Source organism: Ixodes scapularis, unplaced genomic scaffold, assembly GCF_016920785.2.
Source record: "Ixodes scapularis isolate PalLabHiFi unplaced genomic scaffold, ASM1692078v2 PGA_scaffold0__279_contigs__length_252992795, whole genome shotgun sequence".
In the NCBI taxonomy this organism is placed as follows: Eukaryota; Metazoa; Arthropoda; class Arachnida; order Ixodida; family Ixodidae; genus Ixodes; species Ixodes scapularis.
In genome coordinates, this window is record NW_024609835.1 from 137,664,076 (window position 1) to 137,690,430 (window position 26,355).

The 26,355-nt window shown below is 46.1% G+C and overlaps 1 protein-coding gene across 1 annotated transcript in view; it reads left to right on the forward strand.

The window, feature by feature from the left end:
* LOC121837457 (Down syndrome cell adhesion molecule-like protein Dscam2) overlaps positions 1–26,355 on the forward strand; it is a 64,027-nt gene that overhangs the window by 23,935 nt on the left and 13,737 nt on the right. The window contains exons 6-9 of the mRNA XM_042293063.1: positions 3,651–3,839; positions 8,056–8,195; positions 14,818–15,025; positions 17,468–17,582. Coding sequence (XP_042148997.1) covers positions 3,651–3,839; positions 8,056–8,195; positions 14,818–15,025; positions 17,468–17,582 — 652 coding nt within the window. The remainder of the gene's footprint in view (positions 1–3,650; positions 3,840–8,055; positions 8,196–14,817; positions 15,026–17,467; positions 17,583–26,355) is intronic.

The following is a 26,355-nucleotide window of genomic DNA, read 5'->3' on the forward strand; positions in this document are numbered from 1 at the left end:
ACCCTTTTAATCAGGTGGCGGCTTGCGCCACCGTGGAACGCAGCGAAGGTTACGTGCTCCAAGTTCTGGCTTTTAAGAGCGTATCTGCTGCTTGAACGTTCGTGCCGCAATGATAGGAGTACAATCTTGAAAACTTTGAGGCAGTGCGTACTAAGGTAAGACAGAGTGTGTTGTCTCACTTAATACGATACGTGCGCATAGACAATACACAAGACAATTCACAAGTGGAATCCTCTTGGAAAGATCCTACTTCCGAATTAAGCCAATTTTGGGTTTCGTCGTCTGTCTGCTCTGCAGGACAATAAATCTGCAGGCATTTTTAGAGTGCAAAAAGAACTATAGGGCGGGCTCCACCCCCCAAGTTCTATATAGAAATAGCGTCCTTGCACCAGTCATTACTTTTATGACGTCGCGGAAGGAGTGGAGCCTCCATTAAGCGTTCATTATTGGAGATGGCCGTCCGCAAAAACAGAACTCCGCATAAAATACAACTAGCATTTCAGCGATTTGCGAAACTTGTTTTCTTTTTAAAACATTGTTTTGCAGTTGTCCTTAAAACATTGTCACTCTTTTAGATCCGACATTGTTTGAACGATATTGTGAAGAGTTGCTCTTTATTTGGGTGTTTTTTTATGTTTTTATTGTTCTCGTGCTTGTTGATGCAATGAGTTGTAAAAAGAGTATCTATTTATCTTTAGTATTTCGCATTTCGTGTTATTTAACGTCGTCACCCTTCTAGTATTGACGGTTCCCTTCTCACTATTATTCTATATTTGTACGAGGGGGTCCCAAAAGTACTCGGCCTGACACAGAAAGAATGAAAGCACAAGGGCAAAACTATTATAACACACGAGCACTTTTTGAGCTTCGCGATACCAAAAATAGCGCATGCACACAATATATCTTCTTCCTGTGCTAGCCACCAGAAGGTAGAAATCGGCACAGCCGAGCTAAAATGAAGGAAGTGAAGAGGCGCTCGGTGATGAAATATTTGTCTCGGAAGGGCCTAACTCCGGCAGGCATCCACAAGGACATGGTGGCGACGTAGGCACAGTGATAGCCTCCCCTATACTCACAAAGCCTGGCAGTTCGATGACGGAGCCATAAAGTGCCCGGTCACAGATTTGGAGCGCGAGAATCTGGTAGCACAGAGCATTTCTCGGGGAGCCTATAGTCAGCGCACAGCTTTTGCAGCGGCGAGGATTCGAAACGTGGTTTTTAAACCCGACTGGAAAAGAAGCGGTAGCCCGAGGAACGCGAGAAGCACGAGCGGACATTCCATCGCTCGGGACAAGTGTGTTTCTGCGTTTCGCCGCAACGGGGCGCCCGTTATATGCCACTTGTCTGCAACTCTACCTTTTCACTTTCGGCGGCCACGTCTCATGGTGATCTGCCAGGCTTTGTCAGTATAGAGGAGGCTATGGCACGGGATTCCCTACCCTACAGCACGGTGAAGAAGTGAGCCGCGTCTCTGACGTCACTATTCGACGCACTAACCAATGTCGTACCTTAGAGCAGCATGACGCCCTTAGAGCAGCATTTGTTTTTCGTCCCTTTCCGATGACCCTTTAATGCGGTTTGTGCAAGTGGGGAATCGGTTGCTGAGTAAAAGCGCACACCAGCTCGGAGCACGTGGAACGAAAGCTCGAGCTGAGGAACCCAGGAATCCTGGGTTCAATCCCCACCCCTGCCCGTTGAAATTTAGATGAGCATCGTACCGGCGTGCGGCCGTATATCGCAACTGCGTGGTGCACGTTAAAAACGCCAGGTTAGCGGTTGTACTGCCCTGGCTAAATTTATCAATTACGGCTGAGACACCAGACGCCCATTAAGGCTGACTAACTTCCGGCTGTATAAACATTCATACAACTTTTTTTTTGTGCACGTGAGTTATACAGTTAGGGGCATAATATAAGGGCTAATAATCACTATAAGTCAAATAATTAACAAAATTTTGTTAATTTATTTCTTAATTTGCGTAATGGAAATATGGCTCCTCTAAGAAACTTGCTGGGCATCATTGAAAACCCCTAAATCAGTCATTTTTAGAAGGACTTTGAGGGCGTGGCAAGCGCAATAGTGCGCTAAAGTTACCACTCCTGCAAATGCGGATAAGAAATGTAACAACCGCGCGGGCGCGTTATCGCACCTTTAGCCTTGCTCCAGCTGCAGGAGCGATCAATTTAGCGCCCCAAGTCTTTTTGATATCGACTGACTTTGTGTTTTCGATAGTGCTCAGCAAGTTTCTAATTAGGACCATATGTTAAACATGGCTAAAAGTTGCGCACAACAAGACAGGGACGGAGGAGAGAAACACGTAGACGACAGAAAGGCGCGCATTCACAACTCACATGCGCGCTTGTCTGTCGTCTACGTGTTTCTCCCCTCTGTCCCTGTCCTTTTGTGCGCAACTTTAATCATGTTTAATCAGTACCAACACGTTTTAGTGATAACTGAACCATGTGTTTATACGGCTCAGCTCGTATCGAGTGCGAGTGCTGCGTCAGCGCTCGGCGAGGACTCGGATCTAATCACATGCCTCGTGCCCAATGAATGGCGTCCGCCAATGTTGCTGGATGAGCTGTTCAAAAGGGTTCTTTTGACGATTGTCAGGATTCAAAAACGCGACTTCCTCGGCTTTAGGTATACGCACGGGAGATATTGTTTTTACTCCGTCACGGACTGTTTTTAACATTTCTGGAGTACGGAAAAGCCGTTTCCGGCGAATTCAGATAAAGGTTTTATACAACTACAAAGAATGATTTTTTATCACCAAGATGGTTGAAATGGCATTACTCTGAACCTTATTGTACTCCGCTTCACAACAAGTCCCACCATAGCCAACGCTACGATTCGGCCGAGCCGATCCAACAGCACCAAAAGTGAATCATCATGGCGCGCTCGTCGTCGTTCTGCGTTTGATGCATCACCGGCTAAGCCAATCACGCACTGTGAGAAGCGCAGCATCACGGACCATTCACCGTGCGTCGTTGGTATAGCCGGTGATGTATCCAGCCATAGCCTCCTCTATACTCACAAAGCCTGGCAGTTCGATGACGGAGCCATAGAGTGCCCGGTCGCAGATTTGGAGTGCGAGGATCTTGTAGAACAGAGCATCAAAGAGCCATTTCTCGGGGAACCTGGACGTCAGCGCACAGCTTTTGCAGCGGCGAGGACCCAAAACATACTTGTTCGCTCGGGAGAAGTGTTTCGGCGTCTCGCCGAAGCGGGGCACCAATCACGTGGCTCTCCTCTCATCCGTTGTCTGCCGTTGAACATTTTCCATTTCGCGGCCACTTCTCGTGGCGGTCTGCCAGGCTTTGTCAGTATATAGGTGGCTATGGTCAAACTTACAAAGACTACGAGCGCCATGACGATGAAATTTTGGTGCTGCTTGATCGACTCGGCCGGATTTAATGAGAAGTGGGGTATTATTTATTTATTATAAATAACACTGGCTGTTCCAACCAGAACCGTGGTGGGAGAGGCACAACGTGACTTTAGTGAAATATTGAACACCAAAACAAAAATGAATGGCAATGCGATTCAATACATTTTACAATGCTACGACACCCTATGTACAATAAAATAGTGTCTCTGGCGTTAACTGAAGGTGTCCTTAATTATACGAGCACAACGAAATATTCCAGCACAATACGAGGGCTTCACCGGCGAGGAAGAAAACAGCTGGGCGGAGCGGGACGTGAATGCAGGCTCCTCGGCGGCCGTGCTGAGCAGCCTAGAGCCCTACAGCAACTACAGCGTTCGCGTAGCCGCACGAACAGGAGCAGGAGCGGGAGCCTTCAGTGACCCCGTCCATTGCAGCACGCCGGAAGCAGGTGAGCAGGAAACGGTTACCAAGGGATGAGTTTCGCCGTAGTCTGGAACAGAGCAGAAAGGTTACAGCCGATGGACGCGACCAGGCGTCGGGGCGATAAGTCAAGACGCCGTCGCTTTATTTGCGTGAGGTTTAATTTATCAATACCAGATCATTGTCCAGCATGCGAAATTCACAACTGGTCAGGTGCGGGCTCATCGCTTATGCAGGGGTTCCGAGAACGCACCCTAGGCGGTAACTGATTCAGAGGTAGCGGCCAGAAGCCATTTTCGGAAAGGAGTATACCCAGGTAGCACGCCGGAGAAACCCCTAAAGCCGGGGTCACACTGCTCGTGCATCATACAAAAGATAGTCTGGAAACACGAGTCCCCGCAATGTCCGTGGTTCGAATGCCGCGTGCCAAGCTTATTCCTGAACTCATTGAGATGCAGCATTCAAAGCACGGTACTCGCGGAGACTCGTGTTAGAATCTTTACACAGACTGTATTTTGTATGACCACGGCTTAACTTGGCAAAGCTTGTAAAATCGGTTTTGCCCCAAGACGTTGATACGTGCCAGAGTACTTTGGAATTTCTATAGCTTCTCTCTGGCTCCTCACATAATTGTCAATGTGCCGGACTTAAGTCAGAGATGCTACGAATGAACCGAAGAACCAGCAGTGAAGACTGAATTCGGTGCCCGTTTGGCAATTTAGGCCCATTGTAACTACATGAAAACTAAAAAACCAGAAGTCAGGCCTAAATTCTGGAATTTGTTTGGTAATTTAGGCCCAAAATTTCCAGATCACAGTCAAACTGCCAGTAGTGAAGCCTAACTTCGGCACTTGCTTGGCGAATTAGGACAAAGGTACCCAGACTTTGGTCAAAGAAGGTCAAGGTTGGCACTCTCTTGGCTTTTTTGCACTTTTGAAAGCTCTAGATATCCAGACAAAACCACATCTTGGCCCAAATAATTGTGCTACCTGGGTATATACTTCACACGAAGAAAAATCATAAATTAATCGCATCAAAAATTCAGGTATAAGACCACATAAAGAACAGGCTTCGTGAATCAAATGCAGGAGTGCTAAGGAGGAAAGTAAACACTTGTGTATTTGCTCTTAAATTGTAAATGACTCATTTTAAAAAAATTACAAGGTATTCAGAACGAGCTCCTTCAAAGATCGGCCTGTCAGCTTGCATTCTTGACTCTGCTTGTGCCCATCGGCATGCGGTGATTCGCCTATTTTGTTTTGAGTTTGTTGTTAGAACATTTTAAGTACCCGTAACACAGCTTCCGTTTCACAGGAACAGAAAAGGGCTTCAGCACAAACTCCTCTAAGGGTGCTGTCACACTGATGAAACAGTGGGACAACCTCGACCGTCAACACAAGGGAAACATATTTCCGGCAACCCTGTCAGATTGAGACAACATCAACTGTTTGGAAACATCTTCTTGTCCCCCGGCAACCGTGCTGGCCTATTTGTTCTCCGACAGTCCGAGAACACTCTGTCAGATTGAGCTGACGGCGTGGCCAACACATTGCAGCATTTTGTTTGTTTGCCTTCTTTCGTATGCAGTGCGGCGTCGCTGGAAATGTCCTCAACGAAATTCCAGCGCGTCCGAAGGGCTTCATTCGGTGACAAAGCAGCTAGCTCTAACCGAGGAAGACAAGATCACTGCTAATTTCAAGGTTTATGTCAGGCCATGAAGCCGTTCTACGTTAAAAAAAAAAAGTCCCATTTCTAATGTAACCGTCATAGCCACTGTACCCCAAAGCGTTTTGTGTAGACTGGCGCTCAGTCATAATCATTTACGATCGACTGACGGTATGGCCGTCACAACGATCGGTATAATAAATATTTTAATGGTGTCTATTTGCCTTCCCTGTCTGGCTTAGGATCGCTTCATTCGTCTTAACGCTCAGGGTTTTAAAATAATTTTACGTGTCTCCATCTGCTGTTTTCAAGCTCCAAATATCCACGATCATTTTCGACCGCGGTCTTTCTTTAGTTTGATTTTGGGATCGCTGGCTTTTGTGAATTACTTTAACATATTTTCAACGAGTATAAGTACGCATGCCTTTTTTACCATTCCAGGAACATGTGGGTTGATTCTTTTCAGCAATTCAAATATTAACTGACTCTTTAAATACTCAAGACAGACAGCAGTTGTGACATTCTCAGCGGCACACAAGGCTTGGATATTGTTAAATAGCATTTACCAGCCCTTATTTTGGTAACTTTTTTTTAAGGAAATACATTACTGATGGAGGGCTTCACGCTCGTCCAAGCAGTTTGTGTTGTCGTGTTGTCAGCACAAAATTCGATCATCTACCGAACCAAGCAACGCGCGTTGTAACAAGTTTCTCCATTTTGTTCTTAGCCCGAAAATAATGAGGCAGGAGAAAAGAAAAGTTTCAAAGTAGAAGAAAAATGAACAGTCGAGGACTGCTCATTTTTCTACTTTAAAACTTTCCTCTTTTTCTGTCTCAGTCTCGGGCTAAGAACAAAATGGTTAACATCCACCAGCTCGCCTGCGCACTCACTACTTTAACAAGTTTCTGCTGTTTTTGTAGCCGTGAGCTCTCACACCGAGGCAACAATGTCGCTGTCGTCCATGTTGTGCTGATGTTCCCGCAATGGGAACACCTTGGGCAACAGAACCAAAGGCCAACATGTTGCACGACTGTTGATCAACATGTTATGTTGATGTCGCCGTCCTGTTTCCTTAATGTAACAGGTTCTTAAAGGATCAGCAAACCAGCGCATGCCCAGGGGCGCACGCAGAGTTGAGATCGAGAGCTGATTCGCCAATTCGTTAAAGTAGTTCGTTCTGAAGGCCTTTCAGTTGCCCGTAAAACAGGGATATTAAATCTTGTTCTACATCTGCTCCAGTACCAACCGGAACATCCTGCAAAAATGTTCCGCTTCTCCGGAATAAGTTGAACAAGGGGTGGATCCAGATAATACCCGAGTAAACAATTCACAAATAAACCGACATATTTTTCATATAAGTCCCGATCCACATAGATAAGCATTTCCCTCGTTTCGGAAATATTATGTGGGACGCTCATTTACTTGGAACCCAAGTGAAGCCAAATTAAGGACCTGGCACATAGCATAGCTCTGATCTTAGCTCTGAGGCAGGACTGAGTTTTCACTATACCAGTGCATTGAACTGATGCAGCACTGCGTCGCTGGTAATTATGTTCAAGACTATGCAAAGTTAACGCAGTTTCAAAAGTGTTGATTCAGCGTAAAGATAGCGTTGCGCTGTGTCTGAGAATCGGCCTTAAGAGTGCTCAGTTGGCTTCCAATCTCCATCGCATATTTCCTTAACCGAAAGGTCTCATGGTAATTTCGCTTATCATAAAGTTTCAACCGAGTTATTGTTAATTCACTCGAAGAAATGCCTGCGCATCTACTTACCCGCAAAACACTCGAAGAGACATTCTGTGGTATCTACGAAATCAGCTCAGCGAATGATGAGGCGGAACATCTGTTTAGGCCTCAAAATTAAGTCTGCCTGTGTCATTACGCAATGCAAGCATAATGCTTTGTATTGTGTAATGCCACAGCGCAGACTTCGTTTTTAGATCTAAACGGATGTTCCACCTCATCATTCGCTGAGCTGATTTCTTAGATCGCAGAGATTGGCTCTTCGAGTGTGTTGCGGGTAAGCAGACGTGCAGGCATTTCTTAGAGTGTTGAGTTCAAATCACACATCCGCATATCTCTGTCAAGTGAGCGACTGAGCAAAGGCGTGATCTGGATAACTCGTGTGACAAGCAACTGCAGCCTGTAGATGCATTTAGTATTTTCGGGAGCATTAATTCGTCAAGAATTCTCTTGTGTATAACCGGGTTTTGAAATCGGAGACTTTATGAACGGCGGTACAGAACTAATAGTGACTGATGTTTTGCCCATGTTATATAAAAAGTTTCACAGTCCTCCCCAAAATAAAAATGGCGCCCGTTTCTTTTTTATAGATATATATATATATATATATATATATATATATATATATATATATATATATATATATATACGATTGCAGCAGCTTTTGAACAGCGCGGTTTCGTATTGATATTCGATACATAGTTTTTTTGTTAAATGTTATTTAGGATGAAAGGGTGTCTGGCTGTTGACGTCGGTGAATTCACATGCTTTTGAAGGATAAATGTTTTCTCCAATAATTGGTCAGCTACAGCGCATGAGTGTGGGAAACCTTTCAGTGCCCCAGGCCCCCGAGGACATCAAGGCTCTGATCTTGGCACCCGACGCTATTTTGGTGAGCTGGAAGCCCCCCGTGAGGTCCCGGGGTGTCCTTCTCAGGTACACCGTCTACTCCAGGTCCCACGGCTATAGGAAACAGGTAAGGGCAAGCAGTGCTCAGAATTCATTCATGTCTCGCGATGAAAACTGGCTCGTATATTTTTATCAAGCACGTGGAAAATAATAATGCATTTTACATATAATGTGTGATACCCCAGTGCCTAGTCATAGTTTCCGTTAACAGAAATCTCAATATCACACCTGCGTAATCACAGTCTGGCAAACGCGAGCTCGCCTATTCCATATGAAAAAAAGACACGCAAGATACAAGTAAACGTACGCATCTTAAGTTGCAATGACTGCGGAAAGCGTACTAACATTGAGAAAACGATCTCAGAGACACCTTTCTGCACTTTCGGCATCGCGTTTCAAGGTCGCTCTTTGATAGATCTTCACTGAAGTCCCATTGCGAAGATAGGTCGATTCTCTTGTGCTATTGCAAGCGCTAAGGGAAGCGTACAAGGTTAATCTTTTAGGGGTTGAAAGATCAAAATTATCAGAACATGAAAAGCAACGGTAGAAATCGCGACACAGCATGGAAACGCAATTGTCGCTTTCTAACACAGAATCTGTTTATGAACTGAATATTATGCAATAAGTGTCAAGCTCGAGTTTCACTAAAAAACGTTGAACGCAGGACAAGGCGACATAAAATATGCACAGCACATAGCAGGTAACGCGTAAGCATTAAAAGAATATAGAAGGCGCACTTAGACTTCGTCAAGTCAAATTTGATTATTTCCAACTGGGTACTTAGAAATATTGACTAGTATTTCGAACGATCAAAGCATCCTCTTGAATATCTCATATAAGAGTATATAGGCACCTTGTGTGTTTGTATCGGACTTGACGACCCGGGACTTTCGTTACATCGAACCGCGCGCCTGGCCCTTGGTACGGAGGCTTTTGCCGAACACTGCCGTCGTGGCGCGGTTGGCACGCGGCTAGGATAAAGGACTGGCCACGGGCAACGAAAGGCGCAAGAAGGCACAAGAGAAGAGCGACACTGAGCCTCAACTCCTTAATACTGCAGACTTCATAATAAGACATCTTGAAGTACGACGTAAAAGAGATTCTGCCACAAGCTCGTGATGTTAACGGGATTAACAAAGATTTGGCGAACACCACAAAAATTCAAAGAGAATACGAGCTCTACTCTCGTGAATTACCTAGATTCTAGAGAATTCACGAGAGTAGAGCTCGTATTCTCTTTGAATTTTCGTGGTACTCGCCAAATCTTTGAGAATCACGGCCACTCGTGGACAGTATCCATAGAGAGGCATAACCTTCTATAAGACGCCCATTTTGAAATTCACGTGCCCGCACTCAGTCTCTGGGGGTACAACATACTGCCCCCTAATGCTCTTTAAGCGCCAGTCATTGTTGTTTCTTTTATCAGCTTATTCATTAAGAAGGGCGAGTGACATCGTACTCAAAAAGAGAAAGCAGTAAAGCTTAGTTTGAATTTTAATCACTAGCGTGGGGATAGTTCACTATTACTACCGTGTGATATATTTTAAAAATATAGACGCAAACGCAGCGTGTTTATTATGACAGTCGTGAAACCCATTTTATTTTATGGACAGAATTGTTCCCGACACATAACAATGAGCCAGAGGGTTGAGAAAGTGAGCTATTGATCGTAGTGCAGGGTGCACTACGCTAGATCTACGTCTGCATAGTCTGCTCAGCTCAAAACACGAACGGTTTCCATTTCAGCAGGTTGTCACCGTAGTCGTAATCCCTGCTGGCGCCCGCTCCATCTGTTCATTGATAAGCGCAGCTAAGAAGCCAAAAGAAAACGAGCTGTTTCTGAGCGCTCGGTCTGAGAAGGTTCACGTTTGCCCATGCAATTCACGTTTTTTGGCTCTATTTTTTATTTATTTCTTTTTGCGCGCGCGGTACTTGAGGCCTTCAAAAAAGCCTCTCGAGTGCGCGGCCGACTTTAAGGCTTAGCGGAGGAAATCCAAAACTTTGCTCGAGCTCTGAGCTGCTGCTAAACGGAAGAAGAGTACCACTGATCTGCTGGACATAGACTTTTGCAGACCCCTCTCGCAAGAAGCGGACTAAGAAAGAGACAGAGAAAGAAAAGTACATCATGGAAACCCGAAGCCGTCTAGTTTCTTGAAAGCGGGGCCTTGAGCGACACAGACTCACATACAACCCAGTTGGGACGCACAGCCGAATGAATCGATACGGCTTTTCACCGGATTTCCTCCCGACAGCAATAAGAAGAAAAAGAGCGCCGCAAGAAGGAGGGCTCTTGGCAATTGAACCGACATAGAAAAATAAGAGAAGGACAAACAGACGCAACAAATAAGCCCCAACACGGGGCCCGTCACTATGCTCCTATAAAAGCTGCCGGCAAAAAAAAAAAAAAAAAGACAAAATAAAAAACGAATAAATAGGCGGTTCCCTCGAGGTTCTTTTTCGGGAGAAACACGTAAACCGTTAGTCGCCCCCCCCCCCCCCCCCTCTCCTTTCCGGCGCAAAATACACGAAAAAACATATATATAAAGAAAGGCGTCACGCCGCTGGAAAGTTGGTCTCAATGGGATTTGACGACGACTGCGCAGATCGTATGAGCGTGTCGCCATTGATAAAGAACAAGGGGGCCAGCCTCCGAGATGTAACTGCGCCGGAGCTCATGTGCCGCTCCGAACAACATCTGCAGCGACTGATGCGGCGGAACAGCTCGGAAAAGTGGATCAGGCAGACACGTTGCTCTTCTCAAAGCCGCTTTTCCCTGCAGCCGTGAGTTATGGGCCTCAATGCGCTTTCGTAAATCTCCCGACGTTGTGTGTAGCGTGCGCCGTGCACTGCACTTCTCTCGGAGTGCCCGTATGTAGCGTTCCTTGCTGCCGAGCCCTCGATAGAAATTTGCCGGTCTGTTTCGGACGTATATATCTCTTTTCACACTTCCTTTTTTTTTTTATTTGGCTTTTTAATAGTCGAAACTGAGGAAGGAGAGGAAACAAAACAAAAACGAGAAGCACATCGTCGCTGAATCCTTGCTGAGGTTGAAACCGGTAGGGGGTGTATCTGCTTATTTATTTAACGCGTTCGATCTCTTTCATATTTTACGCGTTAAGAGGCTTTATTTATCGCTCGACGTCGGGTCTACACATCGAAAGGCTCTTTTTTCTGTGTGTGTTTTTGTTTGTTTTCGGCACAGAATGTTACCCCCTCTCGAGTCGAGTCACGGGTTAACGTTTGCATCGCTCACGATCTATCGGCGCCGAAATGCCAACCGATGTCTCGTGTCAACGGGGCGTCTAAATTAAATTAGCCCCAGCCGCACCGCGGCTCGGTCTCACGAGGGAGAAGGCGTTGGTCAAGAGCGACCGTCGAGCAAATTTGGTTTTCACGTTATGGTGCCATATTTCAGAGAATCCATGAGCGAATAAATTAACGTCATTTGAGCCTTTTGACTTGCGGCGCCTTACAATATATATATATATATATATATATATATATATATATATATATATATATATATAACTAGCTTGGCCAGCTGAAAAACAACATTCAAACCATTATTTCTAAGTATAACTAATAACATATATGTTAGGCAAACCTACGTAAAAAAAAAGAGAATAAAAAAAAAGGACGGTAATTGGAACTTTTTGGCTGCATCATTTCTAGGAATTATGCATAGTGGGCACTTGAGCCCTTATTAGCGGCTGTCACTAGTCGCTGGGAGAGGCAGCTATAAGGCGAAATCTTACGGCACCACGCCTGAAGTAGTTTGTTGTATAATGGTTTTAGTTTAGTGTTTTTACTCAGGGTGCATTGCTAGCGGGAGCTCGTGCTCGCAAAATCAAAGCACCAATTGAACACGGGCCATCAGTGCCTGCAATCTGGAAAGTTCGCTATATTAAAAAGTTGGCGTTTCGTTCCAACCTGCAACACAAAGACGCAACTCCAGCTGGTTTGCCGGCGTCGGATTTCAAGTGCGCGTTATCTCATTTAGTATGCATCAGTGAGCGCGTGGTTAATATCGGTGATAAAAAAAAAAACACAAACGCCGATGTCCACAAACATTAATACACGGGAGGATAATGCAGCGCAAGCGATTGATGCTCTAGATTAAAATCATTTTACTAATGCGTCACCTCAGTCACCTCTCAAATACCGGTTTTGTTACAAGTAAAAGTCGCAATGCTCGCAAGATAGCCATCAATGCAGAGCGTAAGTTCGTCTGCTTCTTGCACCGGAGGTTTCGATGATGTCAGAACACCGAGCTCTTATTGGCTGATTAAAAAAAAATAGTGGGTAGACCTCAAGGCATCTAGCATTGAGGTCTGCCCACTATCCTCTCAATCAAAGCCAATCAAAACTCGGCGTCCTTCTGACGTCACTGTGACCCCTGCGCAAGAAGCGGACGACTTGCTTTCCGCATAATAAAAAAAGCGCGCAGAAGCTGGAAGGGCGGCAGAACACTTCCTCGTAGTTAGCTATTAACTGAGGTCACCGATTGCCCGTTAAGATCACTCTGGGTATCAAAGTGCCACCAGACATCAACCTATGAGGACAGTAGAAACCGAAAAGAAAAATTAGATATATCTTATATTTAGTGCTTGAGCAAAAAGGGATCCGTTATAGATATTTGTCAGTCCCAAAATGCCGAACTTTGCTGGAATTTCGAGATATGCTCACTCCGTGCTTGGTGTCACAACACCGACCGTTCATTTAGGTCTCGACAAATTACAAACCTTGCCATTCGCCAAAAATACATCCGTGAAATACTTGCGCAGTGTAATTGAATTACAATTACAATTACTTAGCTTCAAACATAGGTAATTACACTTAAATCTGACACTGCGTAATAGTGCCATTCTAAATTATTTCTGAAATATAATTTTTCGCGACAACTTTTGCTACAATGATGTAGTAACGTTACTGTGACAGAAATGAAGGTATGTACTTGTTCGCTTTTTTCCCATTAATTGAGGATTCACCGTGCAGCGTTATACATTAATAACGTGTTGTTTCTTTGTTTCGTTAAGCTTATAAATTATAGTTTAGGGTGCGAGGTTCTGAATAATCTTAAAGTTGTTATATTATATTTTATATTAGTAATATCGTTAAAGCGTGGTTGTTGTTTTATTTTTATCACTACAACTCGAAGTATTTTGAATAAAAATCATTGACAGCCAGTGCCACGCGCACTGGCTAAGGGTCAAATATATGAAACGGCCTGCGGCTTACAGTACTTCTTTTTTCAGTCACTGTATAAAATAAAGTTCAGTATCTAACTGAAAGTTGGACACTGAGTCAAGATTGTAATTCTAATGAAAATTATAACTACTTCAGTTAAAATAAATGCATTGCAATAGCAAGTTACTCGAAAAAGTATTAAATTACTATTATTTCTTTACTGTTAAGAAAACTTGCGAGTAAGCCTTTATTTATTTCTGTTTTTACATTCACTCCGTTGTCGGTCGGCTAACATTTTCTACCGATAATCGCCGATTCCCGCGTTAGCGACGCGCATATCGCCTGTATTTATGTATATATATATATATATATTTGTGAAACATCTTAGAGTCTGATTTGGTCATTCCTGACATAATACTTGTACGCAGAGTACTTTACGGTTTATGGGTGTGTCATGTTACGTGGCGGCTACATAACGAACGACACGTGACCACCGTCTATTAAATTTGGCGGAAGAAACATCGCCCGCCAATTTTACCGGATGACGTCAATTCCATGTCGCGTTTTCGTGTCGTTTTTTTTCTTTTTTTTTTTTTGTACATTGTCAGGCCCATGCGCCGAGAAACAAACTGAGGAAGAGGAGGAGACAAGAGCGCGCGGGGTCGTCAGAACGTGGGGTTCTGACTGGGGCTCTGTTCCAAATCTCTCCCAAATGGATCCGAGCTACCCCGTCAGGTCGTATCACGTAACAACACAGATAGACAAAACGCTGGACGCGGGTAGGTTTTCGAACGCCAAGGTACAAAATCCTTACCCTGGAGTAAGATCGAGTAAATTTGAGAACATAGGCTGGAATGGTTGGTGGGTAGACGTGAAGACAGCTGTTTTTGTCTCTCCTGACTGTTGGAACGCGTCCGAATGCGAACGGGGAACGCTGAACGCTTGCATTTGACATTCGAACGGGTTCGAAACAGAACTCGGCCGTAGTCTCCTCTATACTGACAAAGCCTGGCAGATCGCCACGAGAAGCAGCCGCCGAAATCGAGAAGATAGAGCGGCAGACAACGGATGAGAGGAGAGCCACGTGACGGGCGCCCCGCTGCGGCGAGACGCCGAAACACACTTCTCCCGAGCGATGAGATGTCCGCTCATGCTTCTCGCGTTCTTCGCGCTACCGCTTCTTTTCTCGTCGTGTTTGAAAACCATGTTTCGGGTTCTCGCCACTGCAAAAGCTGTGCGCTGGCGTCCAGGCTCCCCAAGAAGTGCTCTGTGCTACCAGATCCTGGCGCTCCAAATCTGCCACCGGGCACTCTATGGCTCCGTCGTCGAACTGCCAGGTTTTGTGAGTACAGAGGAAGCTATGGCTCGGCATTCTAGCGTCCTCGCGCGCTATCGTCTCCTCCACACCCTCAAAATTCTTTGCGCGTAACTTAATAAAAAAATATCTTCAGATTTTTTTTTTATATCTTCATCCCACTCATGGGGATTGCTCGTGCATGTAGGCGGCGGCGGCGATAGGCCCGGGATCTGCGGCTCCGCCGGCGGCGGACGTGGGCCCCGTGCGACACGTGGCCGTGCCCTCGTCCCAGTTCTGGCACGAGACCCGGGGGCTGCGCACGGGTCAGCGCTACGAGTTCTGGGTGACCGCGTCCACGGCGGCCGGGGAAGGACCGGCCACCCGTATCGTCACGCAGAGTCCCGAGATCCGTGGTGAGTGCACGCGGCCAAGCCATCCCCTACGTCGGAGACCTGAACAGCGTCGCTCCTGAGACGACAGGTTTCAGCGCTCACCGTGAGTGCACCCGCGTCTGAGAAGTCTCTGCTGGGCCGTCATTGACGAAATCATGGCTACCTTATACGCCGGTTCACGCGGGCATCATAGCGATGAAATAATGCAAAGACGAAGTTAGCGCTGCACTGTGTGAGTATAAGCGAAACAAAGCCAGTGTCACATGCGTCGAAGCGCTCATAAATCTTTGATATAACGTAAGCCTGTGAATATGTGTGAACAGGCCCTTAAACAACGAGACAGAAAAGAAAAATCCACCTCGTTTCTTAAGAGGCCTTTTGATCTGTTGTCACTCACAGCCTGAAATAAGGCCGGACGTGGCTTTAACATTCACGCTTAAAAATCGCTTCGTGGTCCCTTCGTCATTTTAATCGGCCAATGTATAAATCCCATTGACTTTGGAGCGTCAAAAAGACGCACTGAACTCGCCACGCGCTCTGTTTCTTATTATGTTAGTAATTGTAAGAAATCTTGCAAGCACCAAAGCCAGCGTTGAAACATTATCAGAAGAAAAAAAATAACTCTATTTTTTCTATGTAAGATCACTACGCGAGGGGGAATCAATACGTTTTACCTTCTCGGCTGTAACTTTTTAATTCGGTGATTGAAAATAAAGATGTTATGTCCGAATGAAAGTATGGAATCTCCTCTTTCCCAGGAGCCCATAACTTTTAAAAAATATCTCCCCCCCCCCCTCTCCCGGAAGTCGATGCACCTCCGCGACCGGTGCGCTACTCTCCGCATGCCGTCGTAGAGATGATTGAGGGCGGCTGTTGACGACGACACCAACGGCGCAGTGCATCGGCAACCTGGTCGTCAGACGCAAACCGTGTACCCTTCATATGTTCCTTTTATATGGGGAAGCAGTGAAAGGTCTGATGGCGCGAGGTTCGGGCTGTAAGCTAAATGAGGCAAAACATCTTGGAACTGCAGCGCGCCGCGTTGCATGGTCGATCTCGTAAACAGCCCCCTTCAATCATCTATACGACGGCAATGCGGAGAGTAGTTCGCCGGTAGGGGAAGTGCATCGCCGCCGGTAAGGACCCTATTGAAAAGTTGTGTGTTCTTGGAAAAGGAGGAGATTTCAAATTTTCATTTCGGGGTAGGTAACATCTTTCATTTTTATCACTGAATAAAAAAGTTGCAGCCTAGGAGGCGAAACTTATTGATCACACCTCGCACCAATGAGCATGATGCTTCGGATGCACCTATTTAATAATAATAAGCACACCCTGCATATAGTGACTGACAGCTTAGCAGAGCGCGATTGTCCCGAGCTGACATGTACGTAACGCATTGCTGGTAGCGAGTTGCTTGTACCTAGTTACTTTTCTCGGTGACGGGTAAAGTATTTATTCACTTTTTTTTAAGGAACGAGTAACATACTTAGTTACTTCTAGGGTCAAGTAACGAGTAATGATATTACGTTACTTTTGAGGAATAAAGTGTACAACACCGTTTAAACAGCCTCGTTTCTAACCTGAGTATGCGTCTATTGCGACGAAGGCAGATGGGCAACTCGGAAAACAACTAAACGTTATGACAGTACAGCAACATTTATCACTGAACACGTCAGTCGAACTCTTCAGCTGGAATGTCCTTCACCCAACAAACACAATAAGGTATACATACGTCCGTTGAACCTTTCTAAAGGCGTGTACGGACCGAATGTAAACCCGGAGGTTGCCAAAACGGGTAGGTACAAATCCCAGTTTGAACTTGGCTCTTTAGAAGCAGAGAGAACAAGAGAGAAAAAGAGGAGAATCCCAGATTCACCAGCTCTTTCTGAAGCGCAACACTGCCGTTCCTTCGAGCGCGTCAGTAGTTTGACTCTTCAGCGTCGACGGAGATGTATTCTCAATGAAGCGGGGAAACATAAACGATGAAAGCTTTGAAAGGCAGCTGCTGCTTAAGTGCAACGACCACTGAAAAGAAAACAATAAACCATAAAACAAAAGCAGTTGTGTATTTGTTCATCAAAGTAACGAGAAAAGTAACTCGCTGCTTTTGAAGTAAAGTAATGCGTTCCTTTTGAGAATCGGTAACGAGGTACGTATTTAGTTACTTTGTGAGCTAGAAAGGAGTAACGGTATTACTTTTTCGGGATAACGTCCCGAGGACCTCATTATCGCTCCGTTCCAATGGGCATTAATTGATAAGCACGGCCAAGAATGAATCACGAAGTATGAACATAATAGGTCTCGTTGTACGCTTGCTAAGCTCTTTGTGACGACGAGTGTCGGCAGAGTTAAGTTGACCTATGTTACCCACGCTCCTTGCTCGTAACATTAGTGGGAGATCGCGCGGCTCATGTTCCGCCAAAGCGTGTCGTGGTATTCCATATGTCTCCGGTGTCCCAACAGCCCCTGCGAGGATCGCTTCGTTCAACCGAGACGTGAGTGTAGCCCTGAAGCAGGACCTGGAGCTTCCCTGCAGAACGGTTGGACAGCCCATGCCGATCCGGGAGTGGAGGACCGGGTGAGTGCTGCGACGCTCCCGCTCATCCTCGTTTGTCATCGTCGTGCACGCCGTAACTTCGGACGTTTACTTTATTGCAACCGGGAGACACAATAGCAACACCAGAAAAACGAAAAATGAAACCTGGAAAAACCACTTTCAATGATTCGAACAAGATGTAGTGTCCCTAGGGTTATATATAGAACTAAAGCATGAAAAACATGTCTTCGGTACTTTTTTTAGACCTTCAGAAACTTGCGTTGTGATCAACATACGCCAGTTCACCTCCATCGCTATTCCTGGCAGCTTGTCCAAAGTTGTATGTACGAAACGTTACCAAAAAAACTCACACTTCGGGCACCGTGCAAATAGTATGAGAGGTATGCGGAGAGCAAGTCGTCTGCATTTTGCGCAGGAGTTGTGGTGACAGCAGAGCGACGCCGAGCTCAGGTTGGCTTTGACTGAAATGATAGTGGGTAGACCTAAATGCTACATGCCTTGAGGTCTAGCCACTACTGGCATCATCGCAACCACTGCGCAAGAAGAGGACAAAGCAGGCCACGCACGTTAAATTGGGAATGCAGTACACTTAACCCTAACCTTGCCCGTTTCGGTCTGGATAATCATCTTACCGGCGTGCGGTCGTGTATCACTACTCCACGGTGCACGTTAAAGACCCCAGGCTGGCGGCTGTACTGCACTCGCCAAATTTCTTATCTACAGCTGAGACACCAGATGCCCATTGAGGCTGACTTCCGGCTTTATAAACACACACACAATACGATTATTACAATTTTGTTAAATATATCTACCTCGCGCGCTTTATAAAAGCAACAGGAACACGTTTTAAAATCAACTACTCCAAATATAGTTTGCCAGTGCTCGGAAGTTAAAGGGGCGATTCAACAAATAGTGTACTTTCAATAAATACCGCTTAGAGATATTCCTCGAGATTCCTAATTTGTAAATAAAGCGTTACATCTTTTCTTTTTTTTTCTTTTTTTTACGAGATGGCAGTTGCAGAAAAACTCCGAGAAAAACGAACGGCGTGCAACCCCTCAACTCACAGCTAGAATAACAGCCACGTAATCTGGAGCAGATATGGGCACAAACCTTTATAATAGCTACGCATCGCGACTGGCAAAGCACAGGCTATGGCACAGGACGTGCGCCAAGTTTCTCAAAGATTCGGCTATTTCCGTCATTGCAGCGACTGAGTACGAGTCCCTTCCTGAATGCATTTCGAATGCCTGATTGTCACGGGCCCTAATCGAATTGTCTCACACTGCTCGTATCCACTAATAGTGTCCACTTTATGAGCCGCATTGAAATATCGTCACCGCGGGGATCACAAAGCTTGATGGCAAAATCCTGGGGATCGCATTGTTGACAACGCAAGCAACGCAATCCCCACAACTTCGTCATCAAGTTTTGTGAAAAAACTGGAAAAGAAAACAATTAATTTTTTGTACTTGGAATTACGCGACGACAAAGAGGCTTCTTGGTCAGTGGCGTTACGTGCGAGTATACTTGGGTTTACGTAGTGCCACTAAGATCGTGTAAAGTGAGAAACATTCTTACCCCCAATACTGCTCCTTCAAACTCTTAAATAAAAAAGAATTAGTTAAAAACTTTTATTTCTAAGACAAGTAGGGGACTATCTACAATAGCAGGTTCAAGGGGCGGTGCAACGATATTCAGTTGGGATCTTTTTCACCAGCGCTAGCGGGACACAAGTATATACTCGCACGCAACGCCAACGACCAAGAAAACTTTATGTTGCGGTGTGATTTCAAGAATAAAAGCCAACTTTTTCTTGTTCGGCCTCTACTTCGCAAAACTTGATGGCGCAGTTTGGAGGTCACAGTTTTGGCACAGTACTTCAGTGACGATATTTAAATGCGGATCATAGACTGGACCCAAGCTTTGCGAGAGCACTTGATTTGGCCTCGTGATAATCAATTGCTCGACAAACATTCGGGTAGTGGCTCGTGTCAAATCGCTGCAATGACAGTAACCTAGCAAACAATGTCTGGAACACAGAGGGTGTCCTGATCGAGTTTTGCTAAAACCAGCACGTGGCTTGACTGACGTTGGTAATCGGCTTTAGATCACCGTTGCGTCAAGAAAAAAAGGAACGCTTGTTTCGTACATTATAAACGTCGTGGATTCATTCTAAGCAATATTTGTGCAAGAGTACAAATATTGTTGCACCGCCCTTTTAAACCACGCCTCCCTTCCTTCTTTTATATATATATAGAGAGAGAGAGAGAGCTATGCGTGCTTTGCTCGCCGGCATAGCCAAGAGTTATAAAATAATACTTCAAATAGACTGCCAGTTGCAGCCTTTACAGCAATCTGGGTTTAGGAGTGCATCGTTAAAATACACTGGCGAAGAGTCGCAAACGAATGATCAATTTTAGCATAGAGCTACCGTCTGGAGCAGTATAGCTTCCGGAAGTTCGCCCTGCGATTTTATAGCACGTCCTCAGGCGCACCAGGAGAGCTACCGCGAGGAATGCGACCGTCCCCGTAGCACTACCGTGGAGTCGCGCACTGCTGAATTCCCTATTATCATCGAGTCCATTCCTACCATCAAAGTGAGACAGTCTCTAACAACGTAAAAAAGGCAGTGCGCGTCGAGTCACGAGCATTTTCTCATTCCTTCGCAGCCAATCAAATTGAAGCATGAGCCCATAAGAACGCCAAAGAACACATCAAGAAGCAAAAGCCGTGTTATTAACAGGCCCCGCCCCGTGTTACTTAAGCTGTCACAATCTACGACTAATATATGTTTAGGAGCGCATCGAGCGTATTTTAAAGCTACTTCTGCCATTATAATCGCTCGAAACATATTCGGAAACAAATTTGTGGTGAAACTCACAAATGTGAGGCAGACTAAGTCAATATAGAAAAAATGTTCGACCATAAAAAAGTGTAAAACAAAAACATAAAGCGCGCCGGACCTTTATGCAAAATATATTAGTTGTTTTTTTTTTCTTTTGTAATGTTTGTATGGTACATTAAATGTAGGCCACCTTCTGTCGCCATGCCCTATAGTACTTCATTCGGTTGCATCATTTTGGCGAATCCGTATTAAAATTACTCTCGGCACTGTATGCGCACGAGCTGCCGTTTTCCGGTGAAGCAGTAGTAGGGAGTTTTAGCAAACCGTTACCGTGTTTCGCGTACCGCACTACTGGAGCCTTTAAAGCATAGCGAGCGCCCGAAGTGATACCGTCACCGCGGGGCGCGCGATTAAAGGCATGCCTCAAAGGCTCCAGTAGTGCGGTACGCGGAACACGGTAACGGTTTGCTAAAACTCCCCATTATTTAGAGGCGAGTCCGTCCGCTTCATTGTTGCGAAAGAATACCTAACCACAAGAGGGCACGAGCAATAAAGCTTGGCCGAATGTGCACCCCCCGTAGATCGTCCCTATTAGCACCTCTCTCGGGAGAGATATTTGGAGCAATCGGAACACTCTCTTCTACGCGGTTCACCGACCGGAGGAAGCGGGAAATCGTCCGCTTTGTCTCGCCGAAGGGATGTTTTGTCTGCTTTCCTCCGCAGCTTACATCTGTCGTTCATTATTCCCTCGTGCTCTTGTTTCTCTATCTCCCTTTCGACCTCTTTCTTTCTCTCACTCTGTACTTTTGCCTTCATGGATCGCCTGGAGAATCACCTGCCATCATTTCTTTCACCTTTCTCTGCTAACTTTTCAACCACTCTTTCCAACGCCCTACCTGCTCTCTTAACCACACTTTATCCACCTTCGCGGCCACGCATCCAAGTGTCTACCCTCTCCACATCCGGTCCTCTCAAAGTATCCATCTATTCATATAGCAAACAGAGTTTCGTTACTTTGTTAACCGCTCTCTCGACGTACCTTCACATCGATCTACTCAACTGCCCGCCGTTTGCTCCCTCCACACTTTTCCTCCATATCTTCCTCCGAATCCGCGCCGCTCCACCACTAACCACTGCACCGCTCTTCTCAACGATTTTCCGAACCCCCCCCCCCCCCCCCCCGGGCCCCTTTTTTTCCTTTACTTACCTCTTTCTCTCTTTAGTCGCCGGCGTAGCTATATTATTTGACCGTTTACCGCATTCCTCCTCCGTCTCGCTCAACGTCTGACCGCCCCCTTCTGTCATTACGGTGGAGGGACGTTTCTCCCTTATTCGCTCCCTTTGTTCCCCATTTCGGAAGTCCTCGTCTCTTCCCGCGACGTCGTGCTCCTCCGACGTAAAGAGAGACGGCCGGCCGTTGCTCCAATGATCGCCCTTCCATTCCGAGCGAACCAGCCGGAGGAACGGCACCCATTGTCCGCCTCACAAAAGGAGCCTGTCCTGCCGCGTTCACGTAGCGCAGCGGGAGGATGCACCTTTCGAATGGGGGTCTCCCGTGCCACTCTCCACTGCTTCCCTCAAGCGCGGCAAAGAGCCGCTCGTTTATTTCGTCCCTAAACGGGAGATCTCGACCAAACTTGCTGGAGTTCGGCGCTACGGCAACGGTCTCGGGAGTCGGGACATATAGCGGGGGATATATGGGGAGAGCGCCGAAGACGCCGCGTCGAGAAGGACGAGGGAGGGGGGACTAACTTGAGAATAGAGGGTGAGGAAAAGATGCGATGAGATTTGCAACTCGCTTGATGTTTGGGCAGGGGAAGGGAACAGCAGATGCACGGGACTCAGTAAATGTGTCTTATAGTCAAACCAAGCAGGTCCCCCCTTCAACACCCCCCCCCCCCCCCCAAAAAAAAGCATTTTGCGGAGAAGTTATTTTTTTTTAATTTTTATTTTTAGACGCAGTACGTTAACACTATTTCTTGAAAGATACGTAGAAAGTGAACCCGAAGTTATTTCTTTTTTTAGTATATAGCTGTTTCAATCACAAAAATGGTGTTTTTACGATACAATTAAGGCCTGTTCACACATACAGCGGAGCGCTAAGTTAGCGCTACGTGAGCGCTCCAAGGAGCGCTCATGTGGCGCTTCCTGGAGCGTGACTTAGTTCTAACACAGCGCGCGATTAGCGCTTCTGTAGCGCTTTGTTGGCGCTCCAGTAGCGCCTTGTTAGCGCTCCAGTAGCGCCCTGTTAGCGCTCCAGTAGCGCCTTGTTAGCGCTTCAGTAGCGCCGTGTTAGCGCTTCAGTAGCGCTTCTTGTACCGCGGTGCTGCGGATTAGCGCGTGCACTGCGGTTCCGGTTCCTGTGCTTGGGTGTGAATCAGCAGCACCATGGCGGACATGTGGGTTGCTGAAATAGAAATGCGACCAATGCTCTTACATACGCGATTAGTGCATATGTGTGTGGACAGCTTAACGCCCGGAAAGAGCCTTCTAGGTGCGCGACATATTTCGCCACCGAGATACCGACAGGTACCTAGTGAACCTTGTTCCTAGGCCGAGGGACCGAGACACAGAGCTCTTTCGAAAGCGGTTATTTTTAGCTGCGTGTCTTTGAAACCAGGATCACGCATATCGAATAGAAAGCGATGAGGTCGTACCCAATCAATTAGTCGCTCAAAGTCCATGACTCTGGGTCGCCTGCCCTACCCTTTGCTTGGAGAGCGGCTGTTTTACTTCCTATTCGTTCAATGCCAAAGGAAAAACAACAACAAAGGAATCGCCGTGCACGCGCTGTTCCGCAGCATCAAGTACGGCACAAGGAGCGTGCATGAGAGCGCTAACAGAGCGCTTCTGTAGCGCTAACAGAGCGCTAACAAAGCGCTTCTGTAGCGCTAACAGAGCGCTAACAGAGCACTTCTGAAGCGCTAACAGAGCGCTACATCACGCGCTAGGAAGCGCCACATGAGCGCTCATTGGAGCGCTCACGTAGCGCTAACTTAGCGCTCCGCCGCATGTGTGAACCGGCCTTTATGATCCTCAAGTAGCACTCACTGATGTACCCCACAGTGGCGTCGCTAAAAGGAGGGGGGGGGGGGGGGTGCGTATGTGACGCATACAGGAAGCAGCACGTTGCGCAAATTGAACAAATAGAAAATCTGGCACATCAATGTTTTTTTTTTTTTCTTTTTTTTCAGTACAGGCGCAACGAGTCAGTTACGGCAATTAGAAATGAGTTCCGGCTTTACTGTTTAGAGGAAAGAGGGAAAGTATGTAGGTTAAAATAATTATACGCTGTGGCTAATGGCTTGACAAAGATTAATCCTGAACTTTTACCTTTAACAGGACGCCCCAAAGGAACGAGCAATAATAAAGAAATTTCACCCTACTATTCCAGAAATTATGACTTTCAATACTCTTGCTCTTCCCGAACTATTATTGAGTGGAAAACTCTGCCAGAGCAAGTTGTCAATAGACTACTTCCATAAAGCCCTGCATGCAACACGGCGCGCGTTGCACTCTGGGAACTAGTTGGCCAGGGAGGAGGGTGGCATGGTTTCGGTTTCGATCGACACGTCGACAAGAGATTATAGTCAGAGCGTGGACTATTAACGGCCGTTATTACATGTTTTCTGGTCCCGAGAGCGGCATTTGTGATCTCTAGACTAACCTAAATGGCCAGACCTCGAAGGTTTAGCGCAAGCCTGAGACGTATAGCTTGTCTTAACACATGCTTGTTGTAATTTTGTACTTGAGCCTTCCTGTTAGCGTTCCAATCGAGGTATGTGGACGAGCCAGTGCTGGGAGTCTCGACGCTGCGAAGCTCGGGGATCTTGCTTGTGAACGAATCTATAAGCTGTAGCAACCAATAAGTATGCGTACATTGAGCTCGCGCCTTTACATTAGTGTTGTTGAACAGGAAGTTTGTTTGTTTTGTGCGCCCATAGACGAAATATTACTTTTTGCGATTACTGTTTTTCTTAATATGCCTGAGTATGCGAGGTAAAACTCGTATGCTTGGGAGAAGAGCGTGTTGGTTTAAGCCATGGATGAAGAAAGAATAAAACAATTAAAACAGGGATAACACAACCACATCTTTCAACTAGCAACAGACGAGTAAACTTTCAAACAGCGAGCAGCCGACTATACCCAGTAGGAGTAGGGGAGAGAAGGGGGAGAGAAGGAAAGAAAAGAAACGCAAAGTGCAAGTCAGGGTGGAAGGGTTATCTCGGATTTTAAAAATTCAACCTCAGTTTTCGTCAGCAGGAGGGAAGGGTTAGACACGTTGTTTTTTGCTGTGGTCATCGCAAATGATTCTATGATTTCCCTGCCGAATCTGCTGTCATGCCCCCCAGGATTTTTGTGCCATCAAAGAGCGGATAACAACGCAAACACGAACGGGCATGTATGACTATGGGATGATAAGAATTTGGAGAGGCCTTAGAAACTTCGTTGTGATGTTCGCGGAGTCTGTGATTGGTGCATCTGCCGGTCTGTCCTATGTATTGATGGCCGCAGCTCAAGGGGATGGAGTAAACTTTCTTCTCTTTGCATGGAATGAATTTCTTTTCGTGTTTAACAGTGCAGCCAATCGGAATCCGGTTGTTGTTCACTTGTTGACAGAGTTGTTTAAGACGCATGGCGGCACGAGAAGACAACATTCGTGTCGAACTTTGAGACAATGGATTTTATCCGGTGGGCCGAATTGTGCATGCGTCTTAAACAACTCTGTCAACAAGTGAACAACAACCGGATTCCGATTGGCTGCACTGTTAAACACGAAAAGAAATTCATTCCATGCAAAGAGAAGAAAGTTTACTCCATCCCCTTGAGCTGCGGCCATCAATACATAGGACAGACCGGCAGATGCACCAATCACAGACTCCGCGAACATCACAACGAAGTTTCTAAGGCCTCTCCAGATTCTTATCATCCCATAGTCATACATGCCCGTTCGTGTTTGCGTTGTCATCCCCTCTTTGATGGCACAAAAATCGTGGGGGGGGGGGGGGGGGCATGACAGCAGATTCGGCAGGGAAATCATAGAATCATTCGCGATGACCACAGCAAAAAACAACGTGTCTAACCCTTCCCTCCTGCTGACGAAAACTGAGGTTGAATTTTTAAAATCCGAGATAACCCTTCCACCCTGACTTGCACTTTGCGTTTCTTTTCTTTCCTTCTCTCCCCCTTCTCTCCCCTACTCCTACTGGGTATAGTCGGCTGCTCGCTGTTTGAAAGTTTACTCGTCTGTTGCTAGTTGAAAGATGTGGTTGTGTTGTCCCTGTTTTAATTGTTTTATTCTTTCTTCATCCATGAGGTAAAACTCGGAGGCGCCATTGAAAAGCTCAATTTTAACACACTTCTTATCTCTTATCTGTACTGACCCGCAGCACTGCACGAAGTGAAGTCCCCACCCGCTTGCATTCCACTAATATTCAACATCGCGTATGCGCATAAAGTTATCCTGCCAATCATATAGGCAAATTCGCACATACAGACCATTTTAAGAAAGCAAAAGTCGAGCACTTGTGTGAAGAATGTCGCACCGTTCGCCGGAAGTGCGCCGGACGGGCATTAAACCCTATGTGGTGCGCCAAACGAACGAATTTAAAGCGCGTTTGACGGTTGCTAATAGCCATAATATTTGTTATGTGTTTGCTTTCTTCCTGCCTGAGTATGCCGAGATAATTTCAGACACACCGTTCAGGCACAGATCTTGGGCGTCAGTAAAAGCTCGTCCAAAAAGGCTTAGCGAGGAGTAGGGGACGCTTGTTAGGGCCTCCGTCGTAGCTAGCCGATCTCAGCGTTTGCGAAAAGTTAATCTTCTATCTGCATATAATTTGAGTGGGAGATATATGATGACACAAGGAAGACATCATAGTAACTTTTGTGCAGTGGTGAGGTCGAATTTATTGCGTTTCCTTAAAAGTTCATGCGTAAACGCTG